We start from the raw sequence: 25,529 nt of genomic DNA, 5'->3' as shown, positions 1-25,529 counted from the left end.
AGACGAACTCACCAGCACCTGGAAGTCCAATCAGCGTGCTGCTAGACAAAGATGGAAAAGTACTGACGAAGGTTAGAGTGCCAATCAATTGTAGGGGACCGTGTAATTAAGGGTCCTATAGTTTGTGCAGCCAATGGGATGTTCTGTATTTAGTGATGTTCATAGTGGCCATTGTGAGGGGAGAGCTTAGTTGCCTCACCTGATGTTAAGAAACCTATCACTTTTCTTCACTGTCCCATACCAGTATAGATCATATACTTAGATGTTCACTTAAAGCCTATCACAGTTCCCACTAGGTTTTTGTAGTTTACCACATAGGATGACATTGGTAGTGACGTACGTCAACATCAATGATGATGAGTTTTTGATATATAAGCTCAGTTTTTTATGAAACTCGTTGAGTAAGAGGATCGAGCGAATTTGTTGATGTTCGTTGTGCTCCATGTTTTAGACAATTGAAAATAAAACAGTTATCCTTTTTACCAACTAACTGAGTCATTTTGATTATTGATGTATGAATAAAATCTGCATCCCCATCCATCTCCAGGGTAATTGCTACTCATCTTAAAGGACTGAGGTTATTCAGTTCAGTAGACAGTAATGCCTTAGGTTGCAGCTGTGTGCTATGGCTTGATTCAATATTCACCCACAGGCCAGTCTCTGGCTTTATCAGCCTACATAGATGCCTCGCAGGGAAAGCCAGATGATAATCTGAAGGGTTTGGTAAATTCATGCTACCCAAGCTTGATGGAAGTTGCAGTTTCCGGAGCGCAAGTCTGGGGGGTTTTGCCATCTCACAGGAACTTTAGCATAAGAGCATCGATCTCTTTGAAGGTACTTTTCGGCGTTCTAAGTGGCAGCATAGAAGTATCTAGTTGATTCTGGGCACCACATTCATCTTGATACAGTTAACTTTCTCCCACAAGGAAAGTTTCAAAAGGGACCACTGATCCATGTCCGATTTGAGCTTGGGCAATAGGTTCAAAAAATTAAGCTGGGATAGGTTGTCCACCTCTGGGCCTATCCAGATTCCCAAGTACTTCATTTTGGTAGGGCACGTTCAAGTGATCAAACATATGCTTCATGCAGGAGGCTGAAATGGGTAGGATCTCAGATTTACCCCAGTTAATCTTGTATCCAGAGATCCTAGAGAAGATATCGAGTGTCTGCATCAGGGAGGCAATACTCAAATCGGGTTCCTCCACAACCAGCAAGAGATCATCTGCATGCAGCCATTTCTTGCCAGAGTAGCCCGCATGTCCACGTCTGCGAATGCCCTTGTTTCTTCCTAACAGAATGGCCAATGGTTCATAGCAATAATGAACAAGTGGGCATACTTGAACTGGCACACAGGCGACAAGAGTGCAGACTTGACTGGCAGAAGTAGCACTATCTTATATTATCGTACTGGCATTGATAAAGCGCAACACTCACCCAAAAGGGCATCCTGACGCTAACGTAGGCAGGAAGGCAGGGAAAGGAAGCTACAATTGATAGGTTCTGAGTTAGTGCCTAAATAAGAGGGAGTTTTCCAGAACCTGGAGAGCACGGGGAGAGAGTGCCACAGCAGGGCAGCGATCACAGAGAATGACCGACCACCAGTGTGAGCAAATTTGAACCGCAGGACAGAGACCAGGCAAGCATCAGCAGACCGCAGAGCCCGGCAAGAAACTTGGCCTGCAAATATTCGGCCCCAGTGCCATGGAAAGCCGGATGCACTAAGCAGAGGGCCTTAAACAGGATATGTTTGGCAAGCGGTAGCCAGTGCAGGCGGTGAAGCATCGAGGAAACACGATCACTTTGAGACGTAGATGTGGCCACTCTGACCGCAGAGTTCTGCAAGACTTGGGGGCTGATTCATGGAATTATTTGCGCCGAAAAACACGGATTTGTGCGCCATTCTGCCGCAAATCCCCATTTGTTAAACAGGGATTTGCAGGCAGAATGGCGCACAAATCCCCGTTTTTCAGCGCAATTAATTCCATGAATCAGCCCCTTGGAGTCGCCAGATCAAATAGGCAGGTTGTGCAAGAAATAAAGAACTGCACTAGTCCTAAGAGGACAATACCAGCGAGGATACCACAGATGCACAAAGTTGGGGGTGGAGGGTGGCAGGAAAGGGACGGCCTTACGCTAAATATTAAGATTGAAACAGCCCTTCTGACAGACTGTGCTAATCTGGGCTTCCGCCTATAGAGATGCAGTAATTGTAACACCTAGGTCGTTAACCAGGGGAGCTGGAGTGGAAAAGGGACCCAAAGAGGGAGGCTGGAAGAGAGGGGTCCACAAGGCGGCAGCAGAAGGAGGGCCCACCACAAGCACCTCAGTTTTTTCACCATTCAGCTTAAGCCAGTTTTACACATCCATTGCCCCATGTCTTCAAGGCAGACCCTAAATCTAGTCGCAGCCTCTGGAAGAGACAGACGTAACTGTACTAGAATGTGGGTGTCATCTGCACAAGCATAAGAACGGAAGCCATGGGAGAAGATGAGTCTGGCAAGTGGCTGGATGTACACATTAGACAGTACCGGAGAGATGGCAGGCCCTTGTGGGACATCACAAGAAAGAACAGTGGGAGTAGAGCAACAAGGAGGAAGAGAAACAGATTGAGAGCGATCAGAGAGGACAGAAGTACACCAGGACAAAATGGCCCCAGAGGGGCCTGCTCCTGCAAGACAATCAAGCAAGACGGCATGATCCATCGTATCACTAGAAGGGCACCCACACTGGGAGCAGCCGCAGCCGGTTAGATAGCACAGGGAGCTAAGCGCTCGCCCCTGATAACTGTGTGCATCCTGCTGTGGCAAGTTCGAATCCCGGCGCGGTCAACTGAGCCTTTCATCCTTCTGAGGTCCATAAATTGAGTACCACTCTCTGGGATAATAACGTCTTCTGTTATTTCAGCACGCTGAAACCTATGGGTGTGTAGCGCTATGTAAGAAAAACATTATTATTATTAAGAGGGTGGAAGAAACTGGGCAGGCACCATGATCCCCACCTCTACGCCCCTACCCAACAAATGAGTAATTCAGGTAGAGGACCTTCCTGCAGTCAGAAGAGGGGGTATCAAAGTATTCCCATGTGTACCCGGGCTAGCCCCTTTAGTTTCCCCAAATGCACATTTACTCTAAGCAAAGCACCCCGCACCATAACAATCAGTGTCATAACACAGTATAGCAACATAGCACTCACAACACATAGCACAATAGACCATGACAAAATAGCAGGACACAATATGACTTGGAATGGAATTAGGAAACACCAAAGCATTACAGTATACAACAGTAAAGTGCTAGAGCATAGCATAGCATGCAAAGCATAGCAACGCCGCAGAGCACAGAGAAGTGTTGCATAGCAACGCCATAGCATAAAGGCAATGAAAGGAAAGGTTAAGAAAGGGCAGCAGTGCATCACATACGGCAGCACAGCAACATGGTAGAATGCAGCAAAAAGCAAAAGACCTCCAACATTGCCATAGTATAATAGAACTTAGAGGATAGCACTGCATGCTTTCCTAGAACATAAGTGCAGGAGTGCAGCCTACTATGGCATTGCATTGTAACATAAACAAGGCATAACATGACTATACAACACGTGGGTGAGAAGACTACAGCCAAACGTCGCTGGTATTGTATACCATAACAAGCATCATAGCATAGCATCGGGTGCCAATGGAGCAGAGGCTTGGGAGGAACGAACGACAAGGGGACAGGTAGAATTACATTTACAAGACGCAGGTGTGAGGAGAGAGGCTGAGATTTCTTTGGATATTGCACAAACATGATGTCAGTGCCAAAGGTGTTTGTATAGCGCACAGCTGTCGTTGGTATGACTTTGCAGTCCTGTATGCTTGTCCGAAAGTCCAGTGGAAAGACAGACAGGCCTGGGTGGCAGAGAGCAGAGATGCCCAGAAACAACTCTCTCTCCCAGAGAGCAGAGCTAACTTACCTGCTGGAAGATGGGAAGCCAGCTCCAGGTCATCTGTGTAAGACTCTGGCCTGTGAAAGGGAGAGAGGAGGAGGATGATGGATGAGAAGCAACGAGAGGCGACCATGAGTATTCAGTGCCCCGGTGTGAGGTGTACACCCCACTCCTGGTCCCTAAAATGGTTATCGTTTACCCCAATGTATCAAGCACGGGCAGCAGTTTCTTTTTCGCCGGTATGATCAATTGATGGCAGCCATGTTTTTGCCGCATTTGTTATATGGATGCCAGCCATGTTTGTTTCTGTCAGTCTCCCCATCAGATGTAGAAGCCATCTTTAGTGGATGTTTTCAATACATAGATGATGGACATATGATCTTACCCTTTGTGATGCATGGAAAGCGGCCGCTTTCATCAGTTTGCATAATACATTGGCAGAGGCCATTTTCTCCCCATCTATGTGATGAATGGATGCCAGCCATCTTGCCTCCCTTTCTGAGATTTGGTCATTTTTTCTCACTTTAAGCTGCATTGACAGTGGCTCTATTCTTACCTGCTACATGATGAATGGCTGGCAGCCATCTTTCATCACTGTGCATTGTACATGGACACCAACCTTATTACTGTCCCGCTCTTCCTTCGGAATGGGGGCCATATTTTCTAACCTTATGACTTGCATGGATAGCAGCCATATTATCCCACTCTGGCAGCCATCTTCCCCGCCTTTTTGTCATGAATGACCCAAGACCATCTTTTCTCTCTCTAGGTGTTGCATAAGCTACAGCCTTAATGCCACTCAATTTCGGACAACTTCCTATCTGCTGTCCAAGGTTTGGTTCTCTACCACAAGGATAGTGGCAATGCCCTTCTGTAAGGTCGTCTGGTGACCAACTGCCCCCCCTGAGATGTGTCCTACATACTGAAGCACGACTCATCAAAGGACTCTGCAAATTCAACCACTTCACCTTGACCCTCATCGAGCTGCACTGGCTCCCACTGCAAGCCTGTATCATCTTCAAATCCTGCTGCATATACAAAGCCGTCACCCGCAAGCTACCTTGCTGAGATGCTGAGCATCTCCAGAGGAAAACAATCCATCAAAAGTAAGACACACAGAGACTTGAACTCTGCCAGTGCAGAAAGGAAAGCACCAGAAGACAGGCCCCTGAATCTCCTCCCTATCAACACAAGACTTGTCCCTTCCTTTCTACACTCCAGGAAGGAGCTCAAGACTGTCCTCTTCAAGGAATAGTGCCCACTAACGCCGAGGCCCAAACATCCTCCACTCCCCACCTAATCTGAGACTTGGCGATCTGCTCCCCTATCACTGTTTCCGTCCCTGGTTGGTTGCTTGTAGATTCCTTGGTGCCAAATTGCCCCCCGCCCCCACCCATGTTAGCTTCTCACTCCCTTGTATCTCTGGTTTCCTCGTGTCTGTAAAGCACTCTGTTGCATCCCAAAGCTAGGTCTGTGCTCAATAAATACCATTATAATAATGAAGGTGATCTATTCTCGCCCAGTGGGATGGATGGGCAGCAGCCATCTTTTCTCTCCATGTGTGATGTATTGGCTGTAGACCAACTTAGATTCCAATGAGTGATAAGCATACCTTGGTTCTCCCACTTGGACATTGTACCGATTCAGTGTGTAGTTTCGTCCGTTCATCTCGACCTCCACGCTGCGATTTGTCATCCAGAACTCGTACTCCTTCTCCAGAAGATGGATGTTACTCCTGTGTGAAAAAACACATGTCATGTGCACGTCGTGTGCATGGGCCTGGACATAAACCAGCAGACAGCTTGCTAGCAGGCATGTTCTGATGCTAGGAATGCCTTCTAGGAACACATGTCATCAGAAGAATTGCTGCTATCATCGGCAATAGCCAGAGTAGCCGAGAACTGGAAGCAAAAATCAATGGAGTCCACTTACTGTCAACTCCACACTGTGCAGTCACTGAGGCAGAAGCCGCAACTTCAGGGTAGCATCTATCCAGTCATCAGTCAGAGACAACGATCACACAACAGGCAGAGAGGAATGGATGGGAGAGGATGGTCGGAGGTTTGGAGGGTGGTCTCCAGGACACTGAGCAATTGAGGGATCCAAATTACTAGCCACAAAGTAGGTACTATCAGTGCTGGTCATTGGGCCGGCTCGTGAAGGATCCGAGAACCGGCACCAGATGTGTAGCCGGATGTCGGGATCCGGCCAGAGTCAGCCGTCGCAAACCCCAAACCCATGATCTGTGCTGGGTTACTTAGAAAAAAAATGTTGAAAAAACCCCCACCTGCGACAGCATAGAGAAAGGGGGCAGAGGAGCAGCTCGTTGTTGCCATGAGCACTCTGCTGCCTTTGCCCCCCTACTTATACACAGCAGGACTTTGATAAAGGTCACAGCTGCAGGACACGCAAACTGTAACTTCCTCTGGTGACCCCGTGTAAGGGGTCACCAGTGGAAGTTACAGTCCTCAGCCACGACCCAGATTATATATTTATTTATGCAATGATTGTCGGATACTTGTATCCCACAAACATTGCATAAATAAATAAATAAATATACAGGTATCTGACAAACATTGCATGAATCCTGAACCTATACAATCCCTTTTGTTCACGCAACTAAGACATCTTCTTGAAACAGTGCCTCGATGCCTCTGGGCTGTAGGTGCTTTACAAATACAAAATAAATAAATAAATACCCCTATTAACATTGAAAATATTCCACATGATGCAGCCACCCAACTGCTTTCAGAGAGGAGCTGCAGGCGATGTGCCGGGTGTGCTTCAAGTAAAAGAAAACGTTGTTTGTGGCGAACAGAAATCACCTCGCTCAAATAGTACCCAAGGGGGAGTTTCTAAAATAAAATGTGATGCAAATTGTGTATTTTAAATAATATTTACTCAGCAACACTGGTCAAAACTATTATCTGCATAGTGAAGTAACTCATCACCAGTGCCATGGAAGTTGTTTAAAGTGGAATTGATATATAGTTTGAAAAAGAAGCAGCATGAAAGAAATGTTGCCGTTTTAAACTATTTTGGACATATCCTTTGATCGGAGGTCAACTGCCAGTCCCCCCCCCCCCCAACCCAAACCCTGCCTCCTCGGGCATCGCCCCTCCTGTCAAACTCGCCCCCCACAACAGACCATAAGTGGGATCCCCACCAATTGTTTTCCATTTCCACCACTGGTTATAATGGCAGAAAGCAGAACGTGTTGTTGAACACCAAATTTCTCTAAATATTGATACTGTTTTGAGAGCAAAATAGAGCAGAAGTACCCTCCCAGACCAGAAGTGCCCTCCCAGGCCAGGAGTGCCCTCCCAGACCAGAAGTACCCTACCAGACCAGAAGTGCCCTCCCAGACCAGAAGTGCCCTCCCAGACCAGAAGTGCCCTCCCAGGCCAGGAGTGCCCTCCCAGACCAGAAGTGCCCTCCCAGGCCAGGAGTGCCCTCCCAGACCAGAAGTACCCTCCCAGACCAGAAGTACCCTCCCAGACCAGACCAGAAGTGCCCTCCCAGACCAGAAGTGCCCTCCCAGACCTGAAGTGCCCTCCCAGACCAGAAGTACCCTCCCATACCAGAAGTGCCCTCCCAGACCAGAAGTGCCCTCCCAGACCAGAAGTGCCCTCTCACACCTGAGGTGCCCTCCCAGACCAGAAGTGCCCTCCCAGACCAGAAGTGCCCTCCCAGACCAGAAGTGCCCTCTCAGACCTGAAGTGCCCTCCCAGACCAGAAGTGCCCTCCCAGACCAGAGGTACCCTCCCAGACCAGACCATTAGTGCCCTCCCAGACTAGAAGTGCCCTCTCAGACCTGAAGTGCCCTCCCAGACCAGCGGTACCCTCCCAGACCAGACCAGAAGTACCCTACTAGACCAGAAGTGCCCTCCCAGACCAGAAGTACCCTCCCAGACCAGAAGTGCCCTCTCAGACCTGAAGTGCCCTCCCAGACCAGAGGTACCCTCCCAGACCAGACCAGAAGTACCCTACCAGACCAGAAGTGCCCTCCCAGACCAGAAGTACCCTCCCAGACCAGAAGTGCCCTCTCAGACCTGAAGTGCCCTCCCAGACCAGAGGTACCCTCCCCATGCGACTTCTTTGCTTTGCAAAGTCTTTGGAGAACAAGCCCAAGGCCTTTCATATGCTGCAAGAAATGACGAGGTGCAACCTGCTGGCCATGAGAAGCGAGAAGTGGGGTGGAAACGGGTCCATTTTCCGAGCCAGAGGGTTCGAGTTCCACAGCACCGGCTTATTTGCATGTGTGGCCATTCGGGAGTTGTGTAGGTAGATCAGGGCGAGGTCCCCTCCCTCCGAGGGATCGGATATGGGGGAAAAAACGATTCCATATGGAAAGCGTGCAAATGCAGCGTACGTTAAACTTAAAGTAATGGGTGCAACATAAGAAAACTAACACTCAAAAAGAGCAATGGGGATTTGGAAAGCGAAGGAAAGTTTGGTGCTGTGGTTAAAATCATATAAGATACAGGCGTTTATACCTTTTATTGGACTAACTGAAGACACTATAGGTGTTTGGGGCGCTTGCCATGCCTAGCCCGGCTGTAAACATTCGACCATGATATCATTATTCCAGCAAAGAGGCAGAAAGAGTGAGGAAGGGGTAGTGGGGGGATGTTTGCACCAGGTGCTTGGAACCATACACTTGACAGTAGTAGCCAGTGGTGGAAATGGAAAAAATGTGAAGGGGGATCCCAAAGGGCTGGGGTGGGGGCGGAGTTTGGAGGAGGGGGCCGAGTTACGAGGGGGCGGAGCCTGCAGTTGAACTCGCTCAAATGAAAACTCCAAAATGTTATGTTATGTCAAAGGTACTTGTACCGCGCACCGTCACCAACGGAATTGGTCCCCAGCCACTCTGGTGGATCTGCAAACGAGAAGGTGGGATGGGTTAGTAAGGTGAAGAGGGAGTAGGATAGTGAGAGGAGTGGTGTACTGTTGGCAGCCTCAACTCTGTATACACCGGGTGCTGGGCTTTGGTGTGAGTATTTGATCGGTGTCAGTCCGCGTGTGCTGTTGGTGTGGCTTATGTGTTGTTGCAGAGTGGTGAAGTGCGTGCGCATGGGCGTAATTTTAGGGGGGAAGAGGGTGTTTGTCCCCCCCAACTTTCATGGCACACCATGTTGTCCCCATTCATTTGAATGGGGCACCTTTTCTGCAGAGGTCATGCCCCCCCCAACATTTTCAGCAAAGTTTCTCCACTGTGCGTGCGGCTTGTTGTGGTTGAGATGGTTGTGTGAGTTTGAGTGAGATAAGTATGCAGAGAGTTTAAGCTTATATGGGTTAGTGGGTTATATGACATTTACCATGCTAACATTCGCATTCTGTCTAAGAGTAGCACTTGCTGACCTACGTAATTTTGTCTAAGTGTGGCCCTCACCAACCTTCACAATCCCATCAAGATGCGGCGCAGGCTAGTGTTCACAATTCCATCCAAGTGTGGTACATGCTGGCATTCTTAGTACCTTTAAATGTTGCACTTGGTAATCTTCTTAATGTCATCTAAGTATGGCACATATTAACATCGACAATTCCATCTAAGTGTGTCAATGGCTAGCCTTCATACTTCCGTCTGAGTGTAGCCTGCTAACATTTACAATATTATCCAGGTGTGGCACTTGTTGACGTTTGCCGTTCTGTTTAGATGCGGCGCAGGCTACTATTCACAATTCTATCTAGGTCTGGCAGATGCTAACATTCAACAATCCTTTCTGGGTATGACGCAGGCTAATGTTCACAATTCTATCTAAGTGTGAGCATGCTAACATTCAGGTTATATCTAGGTGTCGTACATGCTAACAATCACAATCCTATCTAGATGCAACCAGGGGCGTTGCTAGGGGGGGGGGCTAAGGGGGCTATAGCCCCTGATCTTTTGGTTGTAGCCCCGGATAGAATCTCAGGAGCTACAGCCAAAAGACTAGCTAGCCCCCAGTCCCAACAGTTCCGACATCAGCTTAGCCCCGGGTCATTTCCAGACCTAGCAACTCCCCTGGATGCAACGCAGGCTAATGTTCACAATTCTATCTAAGTGTGAGCATGCTAACCTTCACAGTCCTATCTAGATGTGACGCCGGCTAATGTTCACAATTCTATCTAAGTGTGAGCATGCTAACCTTCACAGTCCTATCTAGATGTGACGCCGGCTAATGTTCACAATTCTATCTAAGTGTGAGCATGCTAACCTTCACAGTCCTATCTAGATGTGACGCCGGCTAATGTTCACAATTCTATCTAAGTGTGAGCATGCTAACCTTCACAGTCCTATCTAGATGTGACGCCGGCTAATGTTCACAATTCTATCTAAGTGTGAGCATGCTAACCTTCACAGTCCTATCTAGATGTGACGCCGGCTAATGTTCACAATTCTATCTAAGTGTGCACATGCTAATATTCACTGTCCTATCTAGATGTGACGTCGGCTAATGTTCACAATTCCATCTAAATGTACGCATGCTAACATTCACTGTCCTATCTAGATGTGACGTCGGCTATATAGCTAAGTGTGAGCATGCTAACATTCAGGTTACATCTAGGTGTCGCACATGCTAACAATCACAATCCTATCTAGATGCGATGCAGGCTAATGTTCACAATTCTATCTAAGTGTGAGCATGCTAACATTCAGGTTACATCTAGGTGTGGCATTTGCTAACATCCCGAGTTCTATCAGGATGCGACGCAGGCTAGTGTTCACCATTTCTTCTAAGTCTGGTGCTTGTTGACCTAGACAGGTATGTGAGTAGATAGTGCAAGGCAACATCTACAGTCACGTCACGGATAGGTTCAGGGCGGTGGTCACAAATCTTTCCAATCATGCCCGATGTAAGTCTATGACAGTCTATGTTATAGGAGAGTACGATAGAGTGGCAGGGGCTTTCTGGGGTAGAGTAATTGCTCTACCCCCACCCATGCCACACTTACAGTTTTTGTTGGTGTCTGTTAGCTGCTGGCTTCACTGGCTTCCCCTGCCGCCACCTGCCGACACTGTTTGGAGCCGCCGTTGTAGGAGCCACCCTTAGCCGCTGGGGCTGCATGGGCAGGGGGCTGCCCTACGGTGTCCTTGATGAGGGTGTGGTGAGGGAGGCGGGCAGAGGGAGGTTCAGGAAGCGGGTTAGGAAGGGGAGAGGGACCACGCACCGAGTGCGCTCACCCTGCTTTTAAGCACCGGTGCAAAAAGATTTGAGGCCACAAGATGGCAGGGTCAGGGGGCACCTACCTGATCAGCAGCTCACGTCCAGATGGGACAGGACGGACGCTGCAGGTCATGCAATGGCCAGGATTACATTTTTTTTTCTTCTCTACTGCTGTGCACCAATCGGGGCGGGAGGGCGTTGAGGGAGGCGGGCAGAGGGAGGTTCAGGAAGCGGGTTAGGAAGGGGAGAGGGACCACGCACCGAGTGCGCTCACCCTGCTTTTAAGCACCGGTGCAAAAAGATTTGAGGCCACAAGATGGCGGGGTCAGGGGGCACCTACCTGATCAGCAGCTCACGTCCAGATGGGACAGGGCGGACGCTGCAGGTCAAGCAATGGCCAGGATTACATTTTTTTTCTTCTCTACTGCTGTGCACCAATCGGGGCGGGAGGGCGTTGAGGGAGGCGGGCAGAGGGAGGTTCAGGAAGCGGGTTAGGAAGGGGAGAGGGACCACGCGCCGAGTGCGCTCGCCGTGCTTTTAAGCACCGGTGCAAAAAGATTTGAGGCCACAAGATGGCAGGGTCAGGGGGCACCTACCTGATCAGCAGCTCACGTCCAGAAAATAATTGTTTAAAAATGGTGCGATGTCTATCATGCTGCTTCTTTCCACACTGTACATCAGTTCTGATTTAAATCACTTCCATGGCAGTGCTGCACCCAAAATACTGTTGGTAATGCAATGATTTTTATTACATGAAGGGATCCTTTAGCAGCTCTACAGTAGAAGGAAACAAGGGTAGCTCAGCAGGTTGAGTGACCGTTGCTGGGAGGTTATATATTAAAAACCGGTTGCTAATCGTATGACTTTTTGTAATTTCTTATAAAAAAAAAACAAGTGCTATAAAATGTGTTTCACGAGGGCATGGGTTGGGGTGTCACTTTCATATATTCAGGGCGGGAGTATTTCTGCCCCGGCAGTGAAAATCAAAAGTTGGCACCCGTGAACCCACAGTTTAATTTCCTAATAACTGCTGTCAGCAGAACAGACACATGTATTTGTGATTAAGCAATTTTTATAGCATATAATTTAACCCCTCCTTCAGCAGTACTCCCTTTCACAAACACGAGACGAACACTTGACTCACAGACACAGGTGACCTAATTTCCCAGCCCTGCTGGGCTTTCAGAGTAGCAAGATTGGCACGTGAATCCTCAGCCCTTCTGGGCTTCCACAGATGGTACCAGTGGGAGCACTGCGCCCCCTCCGACCCTCTCCCCCAGCAACGAGGGAGCTGGTGCAGGGCCCAGAGCTGCATGTGAGCATCAAAGCCTGCTTTGCCTCCAGCTCACTGCCATGCAAACTTAAGTAATGCTAGTGACCAGGGCTGGAGGCAAGGGGGTGGGGGGGTGGGTGTGTGTGTGTGTGTGTGGATGGGTGTGTGTGTTTTAGTTCCTGTGAATTGTGCCTCCTGCCGTTCTTGTATTTTGTGTGGCCCGGCCCTGCATAATTCTTTATAAGACTTGCGAAACCTTTCTCCCTGTCCCTCTGTTCACTAATTGACAGTCAATTAGTTAATGGAGGAACATTGCGAAAACTTTTTTCGGTCTGCCCTCGCCGCTTCCCCCCCAGGGGACGGGGCACACCGAAAGATCTCTCACAGGGAGTTTGGTGGGCCCAGGAAGAGGCAAGCTGGATCCCGAGATCCGGCGAGAGATGTAATGCCGGATCTCGGATCCAGCGAGAGCCGGCCCATTGGCCAGAGCTGGTGGGAGCACTGAACAGTATGTACCCAGCAACCCTATGGGGGAAGATATGAAAACAGCCACTGAAGCAGCAAAAACAGCATTGACTGAGCACCAAACCAGAGAATTATTTATAGCCTGGACCAGCCTGGACCATAAATGAGAAAAATCATATTTAAAACAGCAAACCTCATTGTTGCTATTAAAGCAGTGATACTTCTGCTTGAGTGAAGATCATTTAAGATGCTAATTTTGAAAGGATACCAAGAAGGAAGGAATTGGGGTGTGACAGAAGAACGTGGGGGGTGGCTGGTGGGTGAGAAGTTTAGACACATGAATAATTGACTAGCAGTTGTGTCTTCTCATGGGGTCACCAACCAACAGCTCTCCAGGTGTTTTGGACTGCGACTCCCATGATCCCTTACCATTGACTATGCTGGCTAGGACTGATGGGAGGTGTGGCCCACAGCATCCAGAGAGAGAAAGGTTGCAGATGCTCTCGTCCAAGAGCTCCACTTAAAAATCACTTCAGAAAATGCGTTTTTGGGCAAAGAGCAATTATGTGGAGTAGGTACACCCGGCAGTAAAAGGTATGACCCGTCCTGGCAAGATACAGCCATAAAGGAGAGGGAGGATACGCACCGCAGGAACTCTGTGTCATTCTGATTGGTCATATAGCTCTCCATCATCGAGGTGAGGAATGGGGGCTGGCTCCTGCGCAGGTAGTAGACCCGCCCTCCGTTGGGGATGAGCCCGTACCTGACATGAAAAAAGGGCAGTTAGTTGACACTTAGAAAATGAGCGTGCATCACACCATAAAGGGCACCAGTGCCCAGAAAACAAGCGTGCATCACACCATAAAGGGCACCAGTGCCCAGAAAACAAGCGTGCATTACACCATAAAGGGCACCAGTACCCAGAAAACGAGCGTGCATCACACCATAAAGGGCACCAATACCCAGAAAACGAGCGTGCATCACACCATAAAGGGCACCAGTGCCCAGAAAACAAGCGTGCATCACACCATAAAGGGCACCAGTACCCAGAAAACAAGCGTGCATCACACCATAAAGGGCACCAGTGCCCAGAAAACAAGCGTGCATTACACCATAAAGGGCACCAGTACCCAGAAAACGAGCGTGCATCACACCATAAAGGGCACCAATACCCAGAAAACGAGCGTGCATCACACCATAAAGGGCACCAGTGCCCAGAAAACAAGCGTGCATTACACCATAAAGGGCACCAGTACCCAGAAAACAAGCGTGCATCACACCATAAAGGGCATAGGTGCCCAGAAAACATGCGTGCATCACACCATAAAGGGCACCAGGGCCCAGAAAACAAGCGTGCATTACACCATAAAGGGCACCAGTACCCAGAAAACAAGCGTGCATCACACCATAAAGGGCACCAGTACCCAGAAAACAAGCGTGCATCACACCATGAAGGGCATAGGTGCCCAGAAAACATGCGTGCATCACACCATAAAGGGCACCAGGGCCCAGAAAACAAGCGTGCATTACACCATACAGGGCATCAATGCCCAGAAAACAAGCGTGCATCACACCATAAAGGGCACTAGTGCCCAGAAAAAAAGCGTGCATTACACCATAAAGGGCACCATTACCCAGAAAACAAGCGTGCATCACACCATAAAGGGCACCAGTACCCAGAAAACAAGCGTGCATCACACCATAAAGGGCACCAGTGCCCAGAAAACAAGCGTGCATTACACCATAAAGGGCACCAGTACCCAGAAAACAAGCGTGCATCACACCATAAAGGGCACCAGTACCCAGAAAACGAGAGTGCATCACACCATAAAGGGCATAGGTGCCCAGAAAACATGCGTGCATCACACCATAAAGGGCATCAGGGCCCAGAAAACAAGCGTGCATTACACCATAAAGGGCATAGGTGCCCAGAAAACATGCGTGCATCACACCATAAAGGGCACCAGGGCCCAGAAAACAAGCGTGCATTACACCATACAGGGCATCAATGCCCAGAAAACAAGCGTGCATCACACCATAAAGGGCACTAGTGCCCAGAAAAAAAGCGTGCATTACACCATAAAGGGCACCATTACCCAGAAAACAAGCGTGCATCACACCATAAAGGGCACCAGTACCCAGAAAACAAGCGTGCATCACACCATAAAGGGCACCAGTGCCCAGAAAACAAGCGTGCATTACACCATAAAGGGCACCAGTACCCAGAAAACAAGCGTGCATCACACCATAAAGGGCACCAGTACCCAGAAAACGAGAGTGCATCACACCATAAAGGGCACCAGTGCCCAGAAAACAAGCGTGCATTACACCATAAAGGGCACCAGTACCCAGAAAACAAGCGTGCATCACACCATAAAGGGCATAGGTGCCCAGAAAACATGCGTGCATCACACCATAAAGGGCATCAGGGCCCAGAAAACAAGCGTGCATCACACCATAAAGGGCACCAGAGCCCAGAAAACAAGCGTGCATCACACCATAAAGGGCATAGGTGCCCAGAAAACATGCGTGCATCACACCATAAAGGGCACCAGGGCCCAGAAAACAAGCGTGCATTACACCATACAGGGCATCAATGCCCAGAAAACAAGCGTGCATCACACCATAAAGGGCACTAGTGCCCAGAAAAAAAGCGTGCATTACACCATAAAGGGCACCATTACCCAGAAAACAAGCGTGCATCACACCATAAAGGGCACCAGTACCCAGAAAACAAGCGTGCATCACACCATAAAGGGCACCAGTGCCCAGAAAACAAGCGTGCATTACACCATAAAGGGCACCAGTACCCAGAAAACAAGCGTGCATCACACCATAAAGGGCACCAGTACCCAGAAAACGAGAGTGCATCACACCATAAAGGGCATAGGTGCCCAGAAAACATGCGTGCATCACACCATAAAGGGCATCAGGGCCCAGAAAACAAGCGTGCATTACACCATAAAGGGCATAGGTGCCCAGAAAACATGCGTGCATCACACCATAAAGGGCACCAGGGCCCAGAAAACAAGCGTGCATTACACCATACAGGGCATCAATGCCCAGAAAACAAGCGTGCATCACACCATAAAGGGCACTAGTGCCCAGAAAAAAAGCGTGCATTACACCATAAAGGGCACCATTACCCAGAAAACAAGCGTGCATCACACCATAAAGGGCACCAGTACCCAGAAAACAAGCGTGCATCACACCATAAAGGGCACCAGTGCCCAGAAAACAAGCGTGCATTACACCATAAAGGGCACCAGTACCCAGAAAACAAGCGTGCATCACACCATAAAGGGCACCAGTACCCAGAAAACGAGAGTGCATCACACCATAAAGGGCATAGGTGCCCAGAAAACATGCGTGCATCACACCATAAAGGGCATCAGGGCCCAGAAAACAAGCGTGCATTACACCATACAGAGCATCAATGCCCAGAAAACAAGCGTGCATTACACCATAAAGGGCACCAGTACCCAGAAAACGAGCGTGCATCACACCATAAAGGGCATAGGTGCCCGGAAAAAGGGCGTGCATCACAGCACAAAGGGCACCGGTGCCCGGCAAGCGTGCATCACACCATAAAGGGCATCAGGGTGGGGAAATGGTCACTGAGTTTCGGAATGGCTCATGCCATCTGGACATTATGGGTTGTGACAAAGAGAGACAATGCATTCACTCCTGAGTGAGCCTAGCCAACAAGGAGCATTCTGGGAAGTGCTTCAATGCCATGCAGTATGGCAGGAGACGCTATACCGATGCAGGATAACATAATGGGGCTCATGTCCTATGAGAATGTAACGTAAATGAATGCCGCAAAAGCCTTTTACCCCAGTCATTCATGTTGTTATGCCTCATAGTCAATCATTTGTAGGCTGAGAGGAGGGGCGTTTACACTGCCTCCCGCCCTCTCCACATACAAATGCCCCAGCCGATTTGGTTTTTCATGCTGCCGCAAATGCTGGAGGCCCCTTTGGGGTCCGCCAGCTTTAAGCACCAACCAAAAGCAGGCGTACCCCGTAGGGATCCACTGAACCAGCTGCATGCAAGGCTCGCATGGCAGGCTGCATATACAATTACAATTAAAGGCTCCCTGGCATGCATTAATTGTAATTGTGAACACTTACCATGCATGCATGGAAAGCAGTGTTCACAATTGAAATTAACCCATCCTTGACGCCTGGGGAGCATGGCAAGTGGCGCTCACAATTAAAAGTAAACGCTGCCTGACCTGCCAGCGTTTACTCACTTAGCACAGCGAAGTGCAAAAGTGCAGGGTACTAAATGTGTGTACAGCGCCTTTTACCCTACACATTTTACACTCCACTGTGCAAATGATGGACATTTGGCAGTGGGGAGCCGTTTACATTGCAGTGCAAACGCCAATTTACAAGTTTCATTAAAATGAGCTGCAACATGTTTAAGGAATGTATATAATAACATTTTTCATTTTTTCAATATTGGAATTATTCTGTCTCTGGTGTGTGCATTGTAAAAGAATATAAGATTATTGAAATGGAGTATTTTACGCTGAATTCTTTATTCCAGTCTAGGCCTCCCCACAGCGCTATGTCCATCTATCTACAGTAATTGGTCAAATCCAAAATGTTGCTTTTATTCAAAAAGTATTGGGGGCCTTAATCACTTGTCACATTCACCCCAGAAAACCTACGAGTCACATAGATCCAACAAGAGGGAGATTTCTTCAACAAAACGTGATGTTGAAGAGTGAATTTTCGCCGGGTGCATATAAAGCGAGAGGTATGATCGGTGCGTAGGGCCAGTTATGCAAATCCAATTCAGTAGACATAGACAAAGGACACCTGGGCTACGCCATGGAAAATATATCACAGATCAAAACGGCTCACCCCACAGAATAGAAACTAGATAAGAGCCCCCTTCATTTTAACTTGATTTGGGGCATGCTTCCCTTTTTGACTGTAATTTCGGGATAGTTGGATCTATTTCACGAGAACTGCCAATGGTTTAAACTTGTTCAGTCACACGCCCTGTCTCTTTTTGCCCAGTGCTCGATACACTAATGATGATGTCATCTGTTGGGGACCCTAGTGAGAAATCGGCATGCATTGCTCACGTCTATATCTTCCCTTCCTTGAACCCAGTCTTCATTTAATTTGCCTACTATTTTTCCCACGCTACATCATACAGCTTCCTTCATCCCATCCTTTTAAAACCATGGGCCTCATTACGAGGTTAGCAGTAACCCATATTACCGTTACTACTGCCTGACATCCCGGTGCCACCAGGATATCGTAAGCGGCGGCTGTACCGTAAATCCCCATTCCCATGGAGTTCCATGGGAATGGGACTGAGGCACCGGTTGTTAACGGTGCCAGTGCTTCAGTGAAAAACATGCCGGTAGGAGCCTGTACTCCCGGCAGGTCAGGCCTGCCGGTAGTCCGGCCTGCCGGTAGTTCAGTGCCCCTACCGGCAGGTAGGAGCCTGTACTCCCGGCAGGTCAGGCCTGCCGGTAGTTCAGTGCCCCTACCGGCAGACTCATAGTTTAGCAGTCCGGAAAGGGTGCCAGCAACCTGTTACCGGCATCTTATTTCCGGACCGCCAAACTCATAATGAGGCCCTGTCTTTATTTCATGTTATGTTTTTAGTGCCGTCTGGCTTCTGGCAGCAGTGGACTATGCTTAATCTGAACACGTTCACACTAGACTTTCCCCTGCAGTGGGAACCGGATTTGCTCTGAGCATTTATCAGAGAAGTTCTCTGATAATGAACTTGCTTCAATGCCTTTTCTTTATACTGGGGCATTACAAGGTTTTGGAGAAACGTGTCGGCACTGCGAGACTGTTTGTGAACATCTGGGGCCAGTGCTCCAGATAAGGTTTGGAAGTGGGAGTATTTGACTCCCTATTTTTTAACGTTGGGAGGAAAATTATTCTTTAGGGAGTAAAAATGTAAATCCAATCCCCAATGGGAGTATTTCATAAAATGATGGCTTAACAGGAAAAAGGAAATGTTTTTGAACATTTCTTTGCACCTGGTTATTCATGCACATCCAGAGATGCCTGCTTACTTCTTCTGAGCAGGCGGTATTAGCAATAGTTCTTTCTGTGCTGCTGTGTGCACAAGGTTCTATATATGTCTGTTTCCCATGTTTTGTTGGGAGCAGTTTTACTCCATATTTCTGGGGGGGGAGAATTTGGCCATTTTTAGGGAGTAAAAGGGTTCAATGCACCTGTAACGCTCACCTGATTCTCGCAGAGGCGCCGGTCTTGACTGGGCGACTACCGTATCTTCAAAGGTGATGTGTAGCACCCGGTTGGCTCTTTGGGCTGGACCTCTGTGCACTGTATGCCTGACGTGTAGAGTAAGATGTCTGCAGATAGAAAATATGGGGTTAATGAACTGGGGTTATTGGGGTGTCCCTATCTCTTTCCTCTTCTCCTCTCCTGTAGACCCCCAAAGGTTAACGCTCTCACCTTAGGTAAGTGAATGCCGAGCTCTCCATCTGCCTCGGGGCAGGGTGCTGTAACCAGTTTCTTCACTGGATAGGTAGCGCAGGCCTCTTGACTTCAGAGGACTGCTGTCCGTCGTTTACTGCACGAACGGTAAGTTTCGAGTCATTCAAATGTCTTTAAAGTCTTTAGTAATGATGTCTCTTGTTTGGCAGGGTTCCGGCGATGGCGGATGACGGGCTGAAGTGAGTTGAAGATGGAGCCCGTGTGATGAATAGAAGCGCCTGGAAGCACGTAAGTAAGCGCTTGTTGCCTGCTTCACTATGCGCTCTAACTGTCTTTTTATTTTGCAGGTACGAGTTCGGAGCGGCTGCAGGGTGCTGGAATACCCACTGGATTAGATGTGGAAAGGAGTAATGGCACGTGAGTATTAAAGTTCCCCAATGTCTTTAAACGCACCTTGTTTTGTCTTTCAGATGCGGGATGCAGCGCCGAAGGCCTCCGGAGCGTACGAAGAGTAGGTAAGCCTTTGCCTTTCAGATGCCGGAATGCTAACCTGTTCTTTCTTGTCTTTATAGGTGTTGCTGAAGACTGGATTCAGGATGGTAAGCCTTTGCCTTTCAGATGCCGGAATGCTAACCTGTTCTTTCTTGTCTTTATAGGTGTTGCTGAAGACTGGATTCAGGATGGTAAGCCTTTTTCCTTAGGCCCAGGACCAGATGCAGAAGACACGATGAGCGTTCTGCTGCAGAGGTTGCAGAATCACGCAAAGCAAGATTCATCCACCGGGTGTGGTTTAAATAGCCTCCTGTAGTGCTTAGGTGTCTCCTTCCACAGCCACGCCTAAGTAAGAAAAGAGTTCCTGGTAAGAAAAGAGTTCCTGCCTTCCAGAAGAGTTCCAGTGTTCTGAATCTAGGGAGTGGCTCCAGCCCCACCCAACAGGAAAAGTAGTTCCAAACAGAAGAGGATCAGAGGCTCACCTGGCAGGCAAGTAAGCAGCATGGTCTGCTGAAGGTAAGTCCACCCAAGCATTATGAGCCCGGCGCTTGCAGCGCTGGGACTGGGCATATTTATGAGCCTGGTGCCACTGGCGCCAGGACTGGGTCCAAAAGGTCCCAATTGGGACTGGTTGGCACTCGGAACCTGGGTTATGGATCTGCTTCCTAGGGAGTTGGGAAAACCCTGACCTTTTGGAAGCAGAGATCATGACAGTACCCCCCCTCAAGGCCCCTCCCAAACCGGGCTTCTCCGGGGGTTTTGGCTTGTCAGGAAATGTTCGGTGAAATCTTTTGATTAGGCGAGGAGCGTGGACATATTCAGCAGGTTCCCAGGATCTCTCCTGGGGGCCGTAGCCTTTCCAGTCAATTAGGTAGAATAGTTTAGATTTGGAGATCTTGGAGTCCAGAATGCTTTTGACTTCAAACTCGAGTTCTCCATCCACTAGGATAGGTTTTGGAGATTTGGTTAGTCGGGTTTGAGGTTGCACGGGTTTTAATAGAGAGACGTGGAAGACCGGATGTATCTTCATGTGCGGGGGCAAGTCCAACTTGACCGCTACTGGGTTTACTATGGTAGTGATGGAATAGGGACCAAGGTATCTTGGGTTGAATGTGCATGGCCCTTTTAGAGATAGATATTTGGTGGATAACCAGACTTGATCCCCTACTTGATAGTGAGGGGCTTCCTTCCGATGTTGATCTGCTCCTTTCTTGTATTGTTCTTTAGCCCTTTGAAGGTGAGAAACAGCTTCCTTAAAGGCTTGGGTGATTGTAGAATGCAGGTAGTCTACTGCTGGTGTTTCAAGATCTTGGAGGGGATCCAACTCCGAGGTTCGAGGGTGACTGCCGTACAAAAGAAAAAACAGGGTTTTCCCAGTTCCCGAATGGACAGAGTTATTGTAGGCATACTCGGCTATCCAAAGGATATCTTTCCAAGTTTTTTCAGTTTGTTGCAGCATGCAGCGTAAATACTGTTCCAGAGTTTGATTGGTCCTCTCGGTTTGTCCGTTGGTCTGAGGGTGGTGACTGGTCGATAGTCTCACATCAATTTGAGCCGACCGACAGCAACTTCGCCAAAAATGAGAAATAAATTGACTACCTCGATCCGAAATTAGAACCGAAGGAAAACCGTGCAGTCGGACGATGTTTTCGAGAAATTCTCGGGCCAGAGTTGCTGCTGTTGGCAAGCCTTTGAGCGGAATGAAATGCGCCATCTTGGAGAATAAGTCCACGATTACTAGAATCGTATTGTATCCGGAGCATGGAGGTAGATCGGTGATGAAGTCCATAGAAAGCGTATGCCAAGGGCGAGGTGGGATGTCAATAGGGCGTAAGAGGCCTGCTGGTCTTTCCTTTTGACTCTTGTTTTGGGCGCATACTCCACAGGACATTATAAAGTCTCTGATATCTTTTTTCCAAGACGGCCACCAGAAGTAGCGCTTGATCTTTTCTGAGGTCTTGGCTATACCGGGATGACCTTCCATTAAAGAGTCGTGATAACAAGAGATTACTTTTTTCTGTAAATCTGTGCTGGGTAGGTATAATCGTTCTTGGAAATACAATAAGTTGTCCTTTACTGCAAAGTCCTTTCCCTGCAGATGCCAATTCTGTATGTCTGCTGGAGTTACAAGTTGCCTGGCTTTATCCTTAACTTCCTCTATGGATTCTGTGGCGATTACACCCAGAATTCTTTGTTCGGGAATGATTGGTACAGGTTTAGGGTTGACCAAGTGTTCTTCCACTCCCATCCGAGAAAGGGCATCGGCTTTACCGTTCTTTGTACCAGGTCGATAGGTAATTATGAAGTCAAACTCGGCAAAGAATAATGCCCAACGGAGTTGTCTAGAGGATTGGGCTTTTGCGGTCTTCAAATATTGCAGGTTTCGGTGATCCGTAATCACAGTAACGGTGTGTCGGGCCCCCAGCAGATAATGCCGCCAAGCCTTAAAGGCAGACTTGATAGCCAGAAGTTCCTTGTCAGTAATCGTGTAATTGATTTCAGGAGGTGAGAATTTGCGGGACCAAAATGCCACGGGATGCAACTGATTGGTTACCGGGTCCTTTTGTGATAGAACTGCCCCCATGGCAAGGCTTGAAGCATCAGTTTCCACGATGTAGGGGAGTTCGGGGCGAGGGTGTTTTAAGATTGGTGCAGAGATAAATTTAGTCTTCAAATCCTGGAAAGCTTGTTCCGCCTCGGTAGACCATTCAAAACGTTTGTTTTTCTTTAACAAGGCAGTGATGGGCTGGACTATTCGAGAGAATTCGGGGATAAACCTGCGGTAAAAGTTAGCGAAGCCTAACATGCTTTGCACACCTTTTACGGAGGATGGTGATGGCCATTTGAGAACTGCATCAACCTTCTTTGAATCCATACGCACTCCGCCAGGTGATAATATGAATCCCAAGAAATCAACTTCAGTCACGTTGAAAACACATTTTTCCAACTTAGCGAAAAGTTTGTGTTGACGCAATCTTTCGAGGACCATTTTCACGTGTTTCCGATGTTCAGATTCCGATGAAGAATAAACGAGGATGTCGTCAATGTAAACAACAACACATACATCTATGAGCTCTCTGAGGACATCGTTCATAAAATATTGAAAGGCGGCCGGGGCATTGCAAAGTCCGAAGGGCATGACCTGATATTCAAATAGCCCATGCTTGGTGCGGAAGGCCGTCTTCCATTCATCGCCCTCTTTTACTCGTACCAAGTGGTAAGCTCCTCTAAGATCCAGCTTTGTATATATGCATGCTTTTCTGACTTGGTCCAGGAGTTCAGGGATCAAAGGTAACGGATATCTATTCTTAACGGTGATCTGGTTCAGGGAGCGATAATCGATACAAGTTCTAAGGTCTCCTTCCTTTTTTGGAACGAAGAACAAAGCTGAAGAAGCAGGGGACTTGGAAGGACGAATAAACCCATTTGCCAGGTATTGATCCAGGTATTGTCGAAGGTGAAGGTTCTCAGGCTCGGTGAGGGCATAAATTCTACTACAAGGAGGAGTAGATCCAGGTATCAGGTCTATCTGGCAGTCATAAGACCTATGAGGAGGTAGAGAGTTAGCCTGATCCTTCCGGAAAACATCTTGGTATTCTAGGTATTCGGGAGGTAACTGGGGAGTCTCTGAAGAAATTGCGGCCAGTGCAACACCAGGTGGAGGGTGACAAGTAGAGACACATTCTGGAAACTGGACCGTTCTTGCTCGCCAATCGATCAGAGGATTGTGTTTCTCTAACCAAGGTATTCCTAGAATAATCTGAAACTGAGGGGCCTTGATCACATCGAACACGATCTTCTCATGGTGTCCATCTTGACTTACTAGCGTCACCTCTTGAGTGGTATGCGTTACTGGCCCGGAGGCTATCTCCGTACCATCCACCGTAGTAATGACGTCCTTTACAGCCTTGGGACAAAGAGTTAGATTCATCCTCAAAACCATTTCATGATCCACATAATTGCCGATGGCACCGCTGTCGACGTAAGCTTCAATTGCATGTAATCGATCCGGATTATCAGGGCTAATGAGGACCATAGGTATCACGAAATGCGAGGTCACGGAACTGGTTTTCACGCTCGGCAAGAGGACCTCTATTCTTGTCGGGCGAGGTCGTTTCCCTGCTCAGAGTTTGTAACTTTGGTAACTGCAGCTCCTACTGCCTTCTTAGCAGGTTTCACCGGACAGTCTCGAAGAAAGTGCCCTGAGTTTCCGCAATATAGGCATAATTGCAACTGTTTCCTCCTTTCCCGCTCCCTTTGTGTTAGAGGACCTTTCAGACCCCCTATTTGCATGGGTTCCCCGGAGTCTACTCCTTTGGAAGGAGTTGGCGGTTTGGAAAATACTCGAGCATCAAACTTGGAACGATCGGCCTTCCTGTTCTGCAGCCTGTGATCTATTTGAACGACCAAGTCTATATAATCCGAACAGTCTTGTGGGGGATTCACTACTTGGGCTAAAACGTCTTTGAGCTCTCCACGTAGACCTCTATAAAACAGCGTAATCCTTTTGTCCTCAGGCCATTGAGTTTCCACTATTAGTCTATTGAAAGATGCAATATAAGCCAAAAGGTCTTGATTACCCTGTCGCAACGAAAGAAGCTCATTGTCCAAGGCCTGCCCCTGTGAATGTCTTGCAAACAGTTTTTCCATACTAAGCTGAAAGGCTTGAAAATCATGGAGAACCGGATCATCTTTATTAACTAGAGGGATCGACCAGTCTGCCGCATTGCCACTAAGGTACGAAAGTACAAAAGCTACTTTTGCTTGATCAGTTGGAAAGGCTGCTGGCCGGCATAAGAAGTGCAACCGGCACTGATTGATAAATACTGCAAACCTCTTTGGGTCACCAGAAAATCGTTCGGGCGGAGCCAGAGGTACATTCCCAGGTAGGTTGATCTGCACTGGATTCATAGAGGATGTTGAAGGAAGATTTGCCCCTGATGCGGGTAACGGGGTCTGTCCGGCTTGTGACTGTAGCACTTGTCTAGCAAGATTGTCTGTTCTCTCCTTGGAAATAATTAGTTCCCTTCTTAGAGCATTCGTTTCCTGACGAGCTGCATGCACTTCTGCCCTTAGTTCCCCAAGTAACCGGGCTAGGGGGTCAGTATCCGAGGTTTCCATAGCGCCTGGGCGAGAGTTTTGCGGTAGGCTTTGCGTTCTGTAACGCTCACCTGATTCTCGCAGAGGCGCCGGTCTTGACTGGGCGACTACCGTATCTTCAAAGGTGATGTGTAGCACCCGGTTGGCTCTTTGGGCTGGACCTCTGTGCACTGTATGCCTGACGTGTAGAGTAAGATGTCTGCAGATAGAAAATATGGGGTTAATGAACTGGGGTTATTGGGGTGTCCCTATCTCTTTCCTCTTCTCCTCTCCTGTAGACCCCCAAAGGTTAACGCTCTCACCTTAGGTAAGTGAATGCCGAGCTCTCCATCTGCCTCGGGGCAGGGTGCTGTAACCAGTTTCTTCACTGGATAGGTAGCGCAGGCCTCTTGACTTCAGAGGACTGCTGTCCGTCGTTTACTGCACGAACGGTAAGTTTCGAGTCATTCAAATGTCTTTAAAGTCTTTAGTAATGATGTCTCTTGTTTTGCAGGGTTCCGGCGATGGCGGATGACGGGCTGAAGTGAGTTGAAGATGGAGCCCGTGTGATGAATAGAAGCGCCTGGAAGCACGTAAGTAAGCGCTTGTTGCCTGCTTCACTATGCGCTCTAACTGTCTTTTTATTTTGCAGGTACGAGTTCGGAGCGGCTGCAGGGTGCCGGAATACCCACTGGATTAGATGTGGAA

General features: G+C 48.4%; 1 protein-coding gene across 1 annotated transcript in view; it reads right to left on the bottom strand.

Annotated features, from left to right (window-relative positions):
- The window catches only part of TREH (trehalase), a 122,402-nt gene that overhangs the window by 62,389 nt on the left and 34,484 nt on the right, over window positions 1-25,529 (bottom strand). Inside the window, exons 7-9 of the mRNA XM_069614408.1 lie at window positions 13,454-13,570; window positions 5,534-5,656; window positions 3,949-3,998 (exon numbers count right to left, since the gene is read on the bottom strand). Of these exons, the coding sequence (XP_069470509.1) occupies window positions 3,949-3,998; window positions 5,534-5,656; window positions 13,454-13,570 (290 nt within the window). The remainder of the gene's footprint in view (window positions 1-3,948; window positions 3,999-5,533; window positions 5,657-13,453; window positions 13,571-25,529) is intronic.

Source organism: Ambystoma mexicanum, chromosome 9 (genome assembly GCF_040938575.1).
Source record: "Ambystoma mexicanum isolate Mex_15411 chromosome 9, UKY_AmexF1_1, whole genome shotgun sequence".
In the NCBI taxonomy this organism is placed as follows: Eukaryota; Metazoa; Chordata; class Amphibia; order Caudata; family Ambystomatidae; genus Ambystoma; species Ambystoma mexicanum.
Note: the sequence above shows the minus strand (reverse complement) of the source record. Positions and strands in the feature narration are given on the sequence as shown.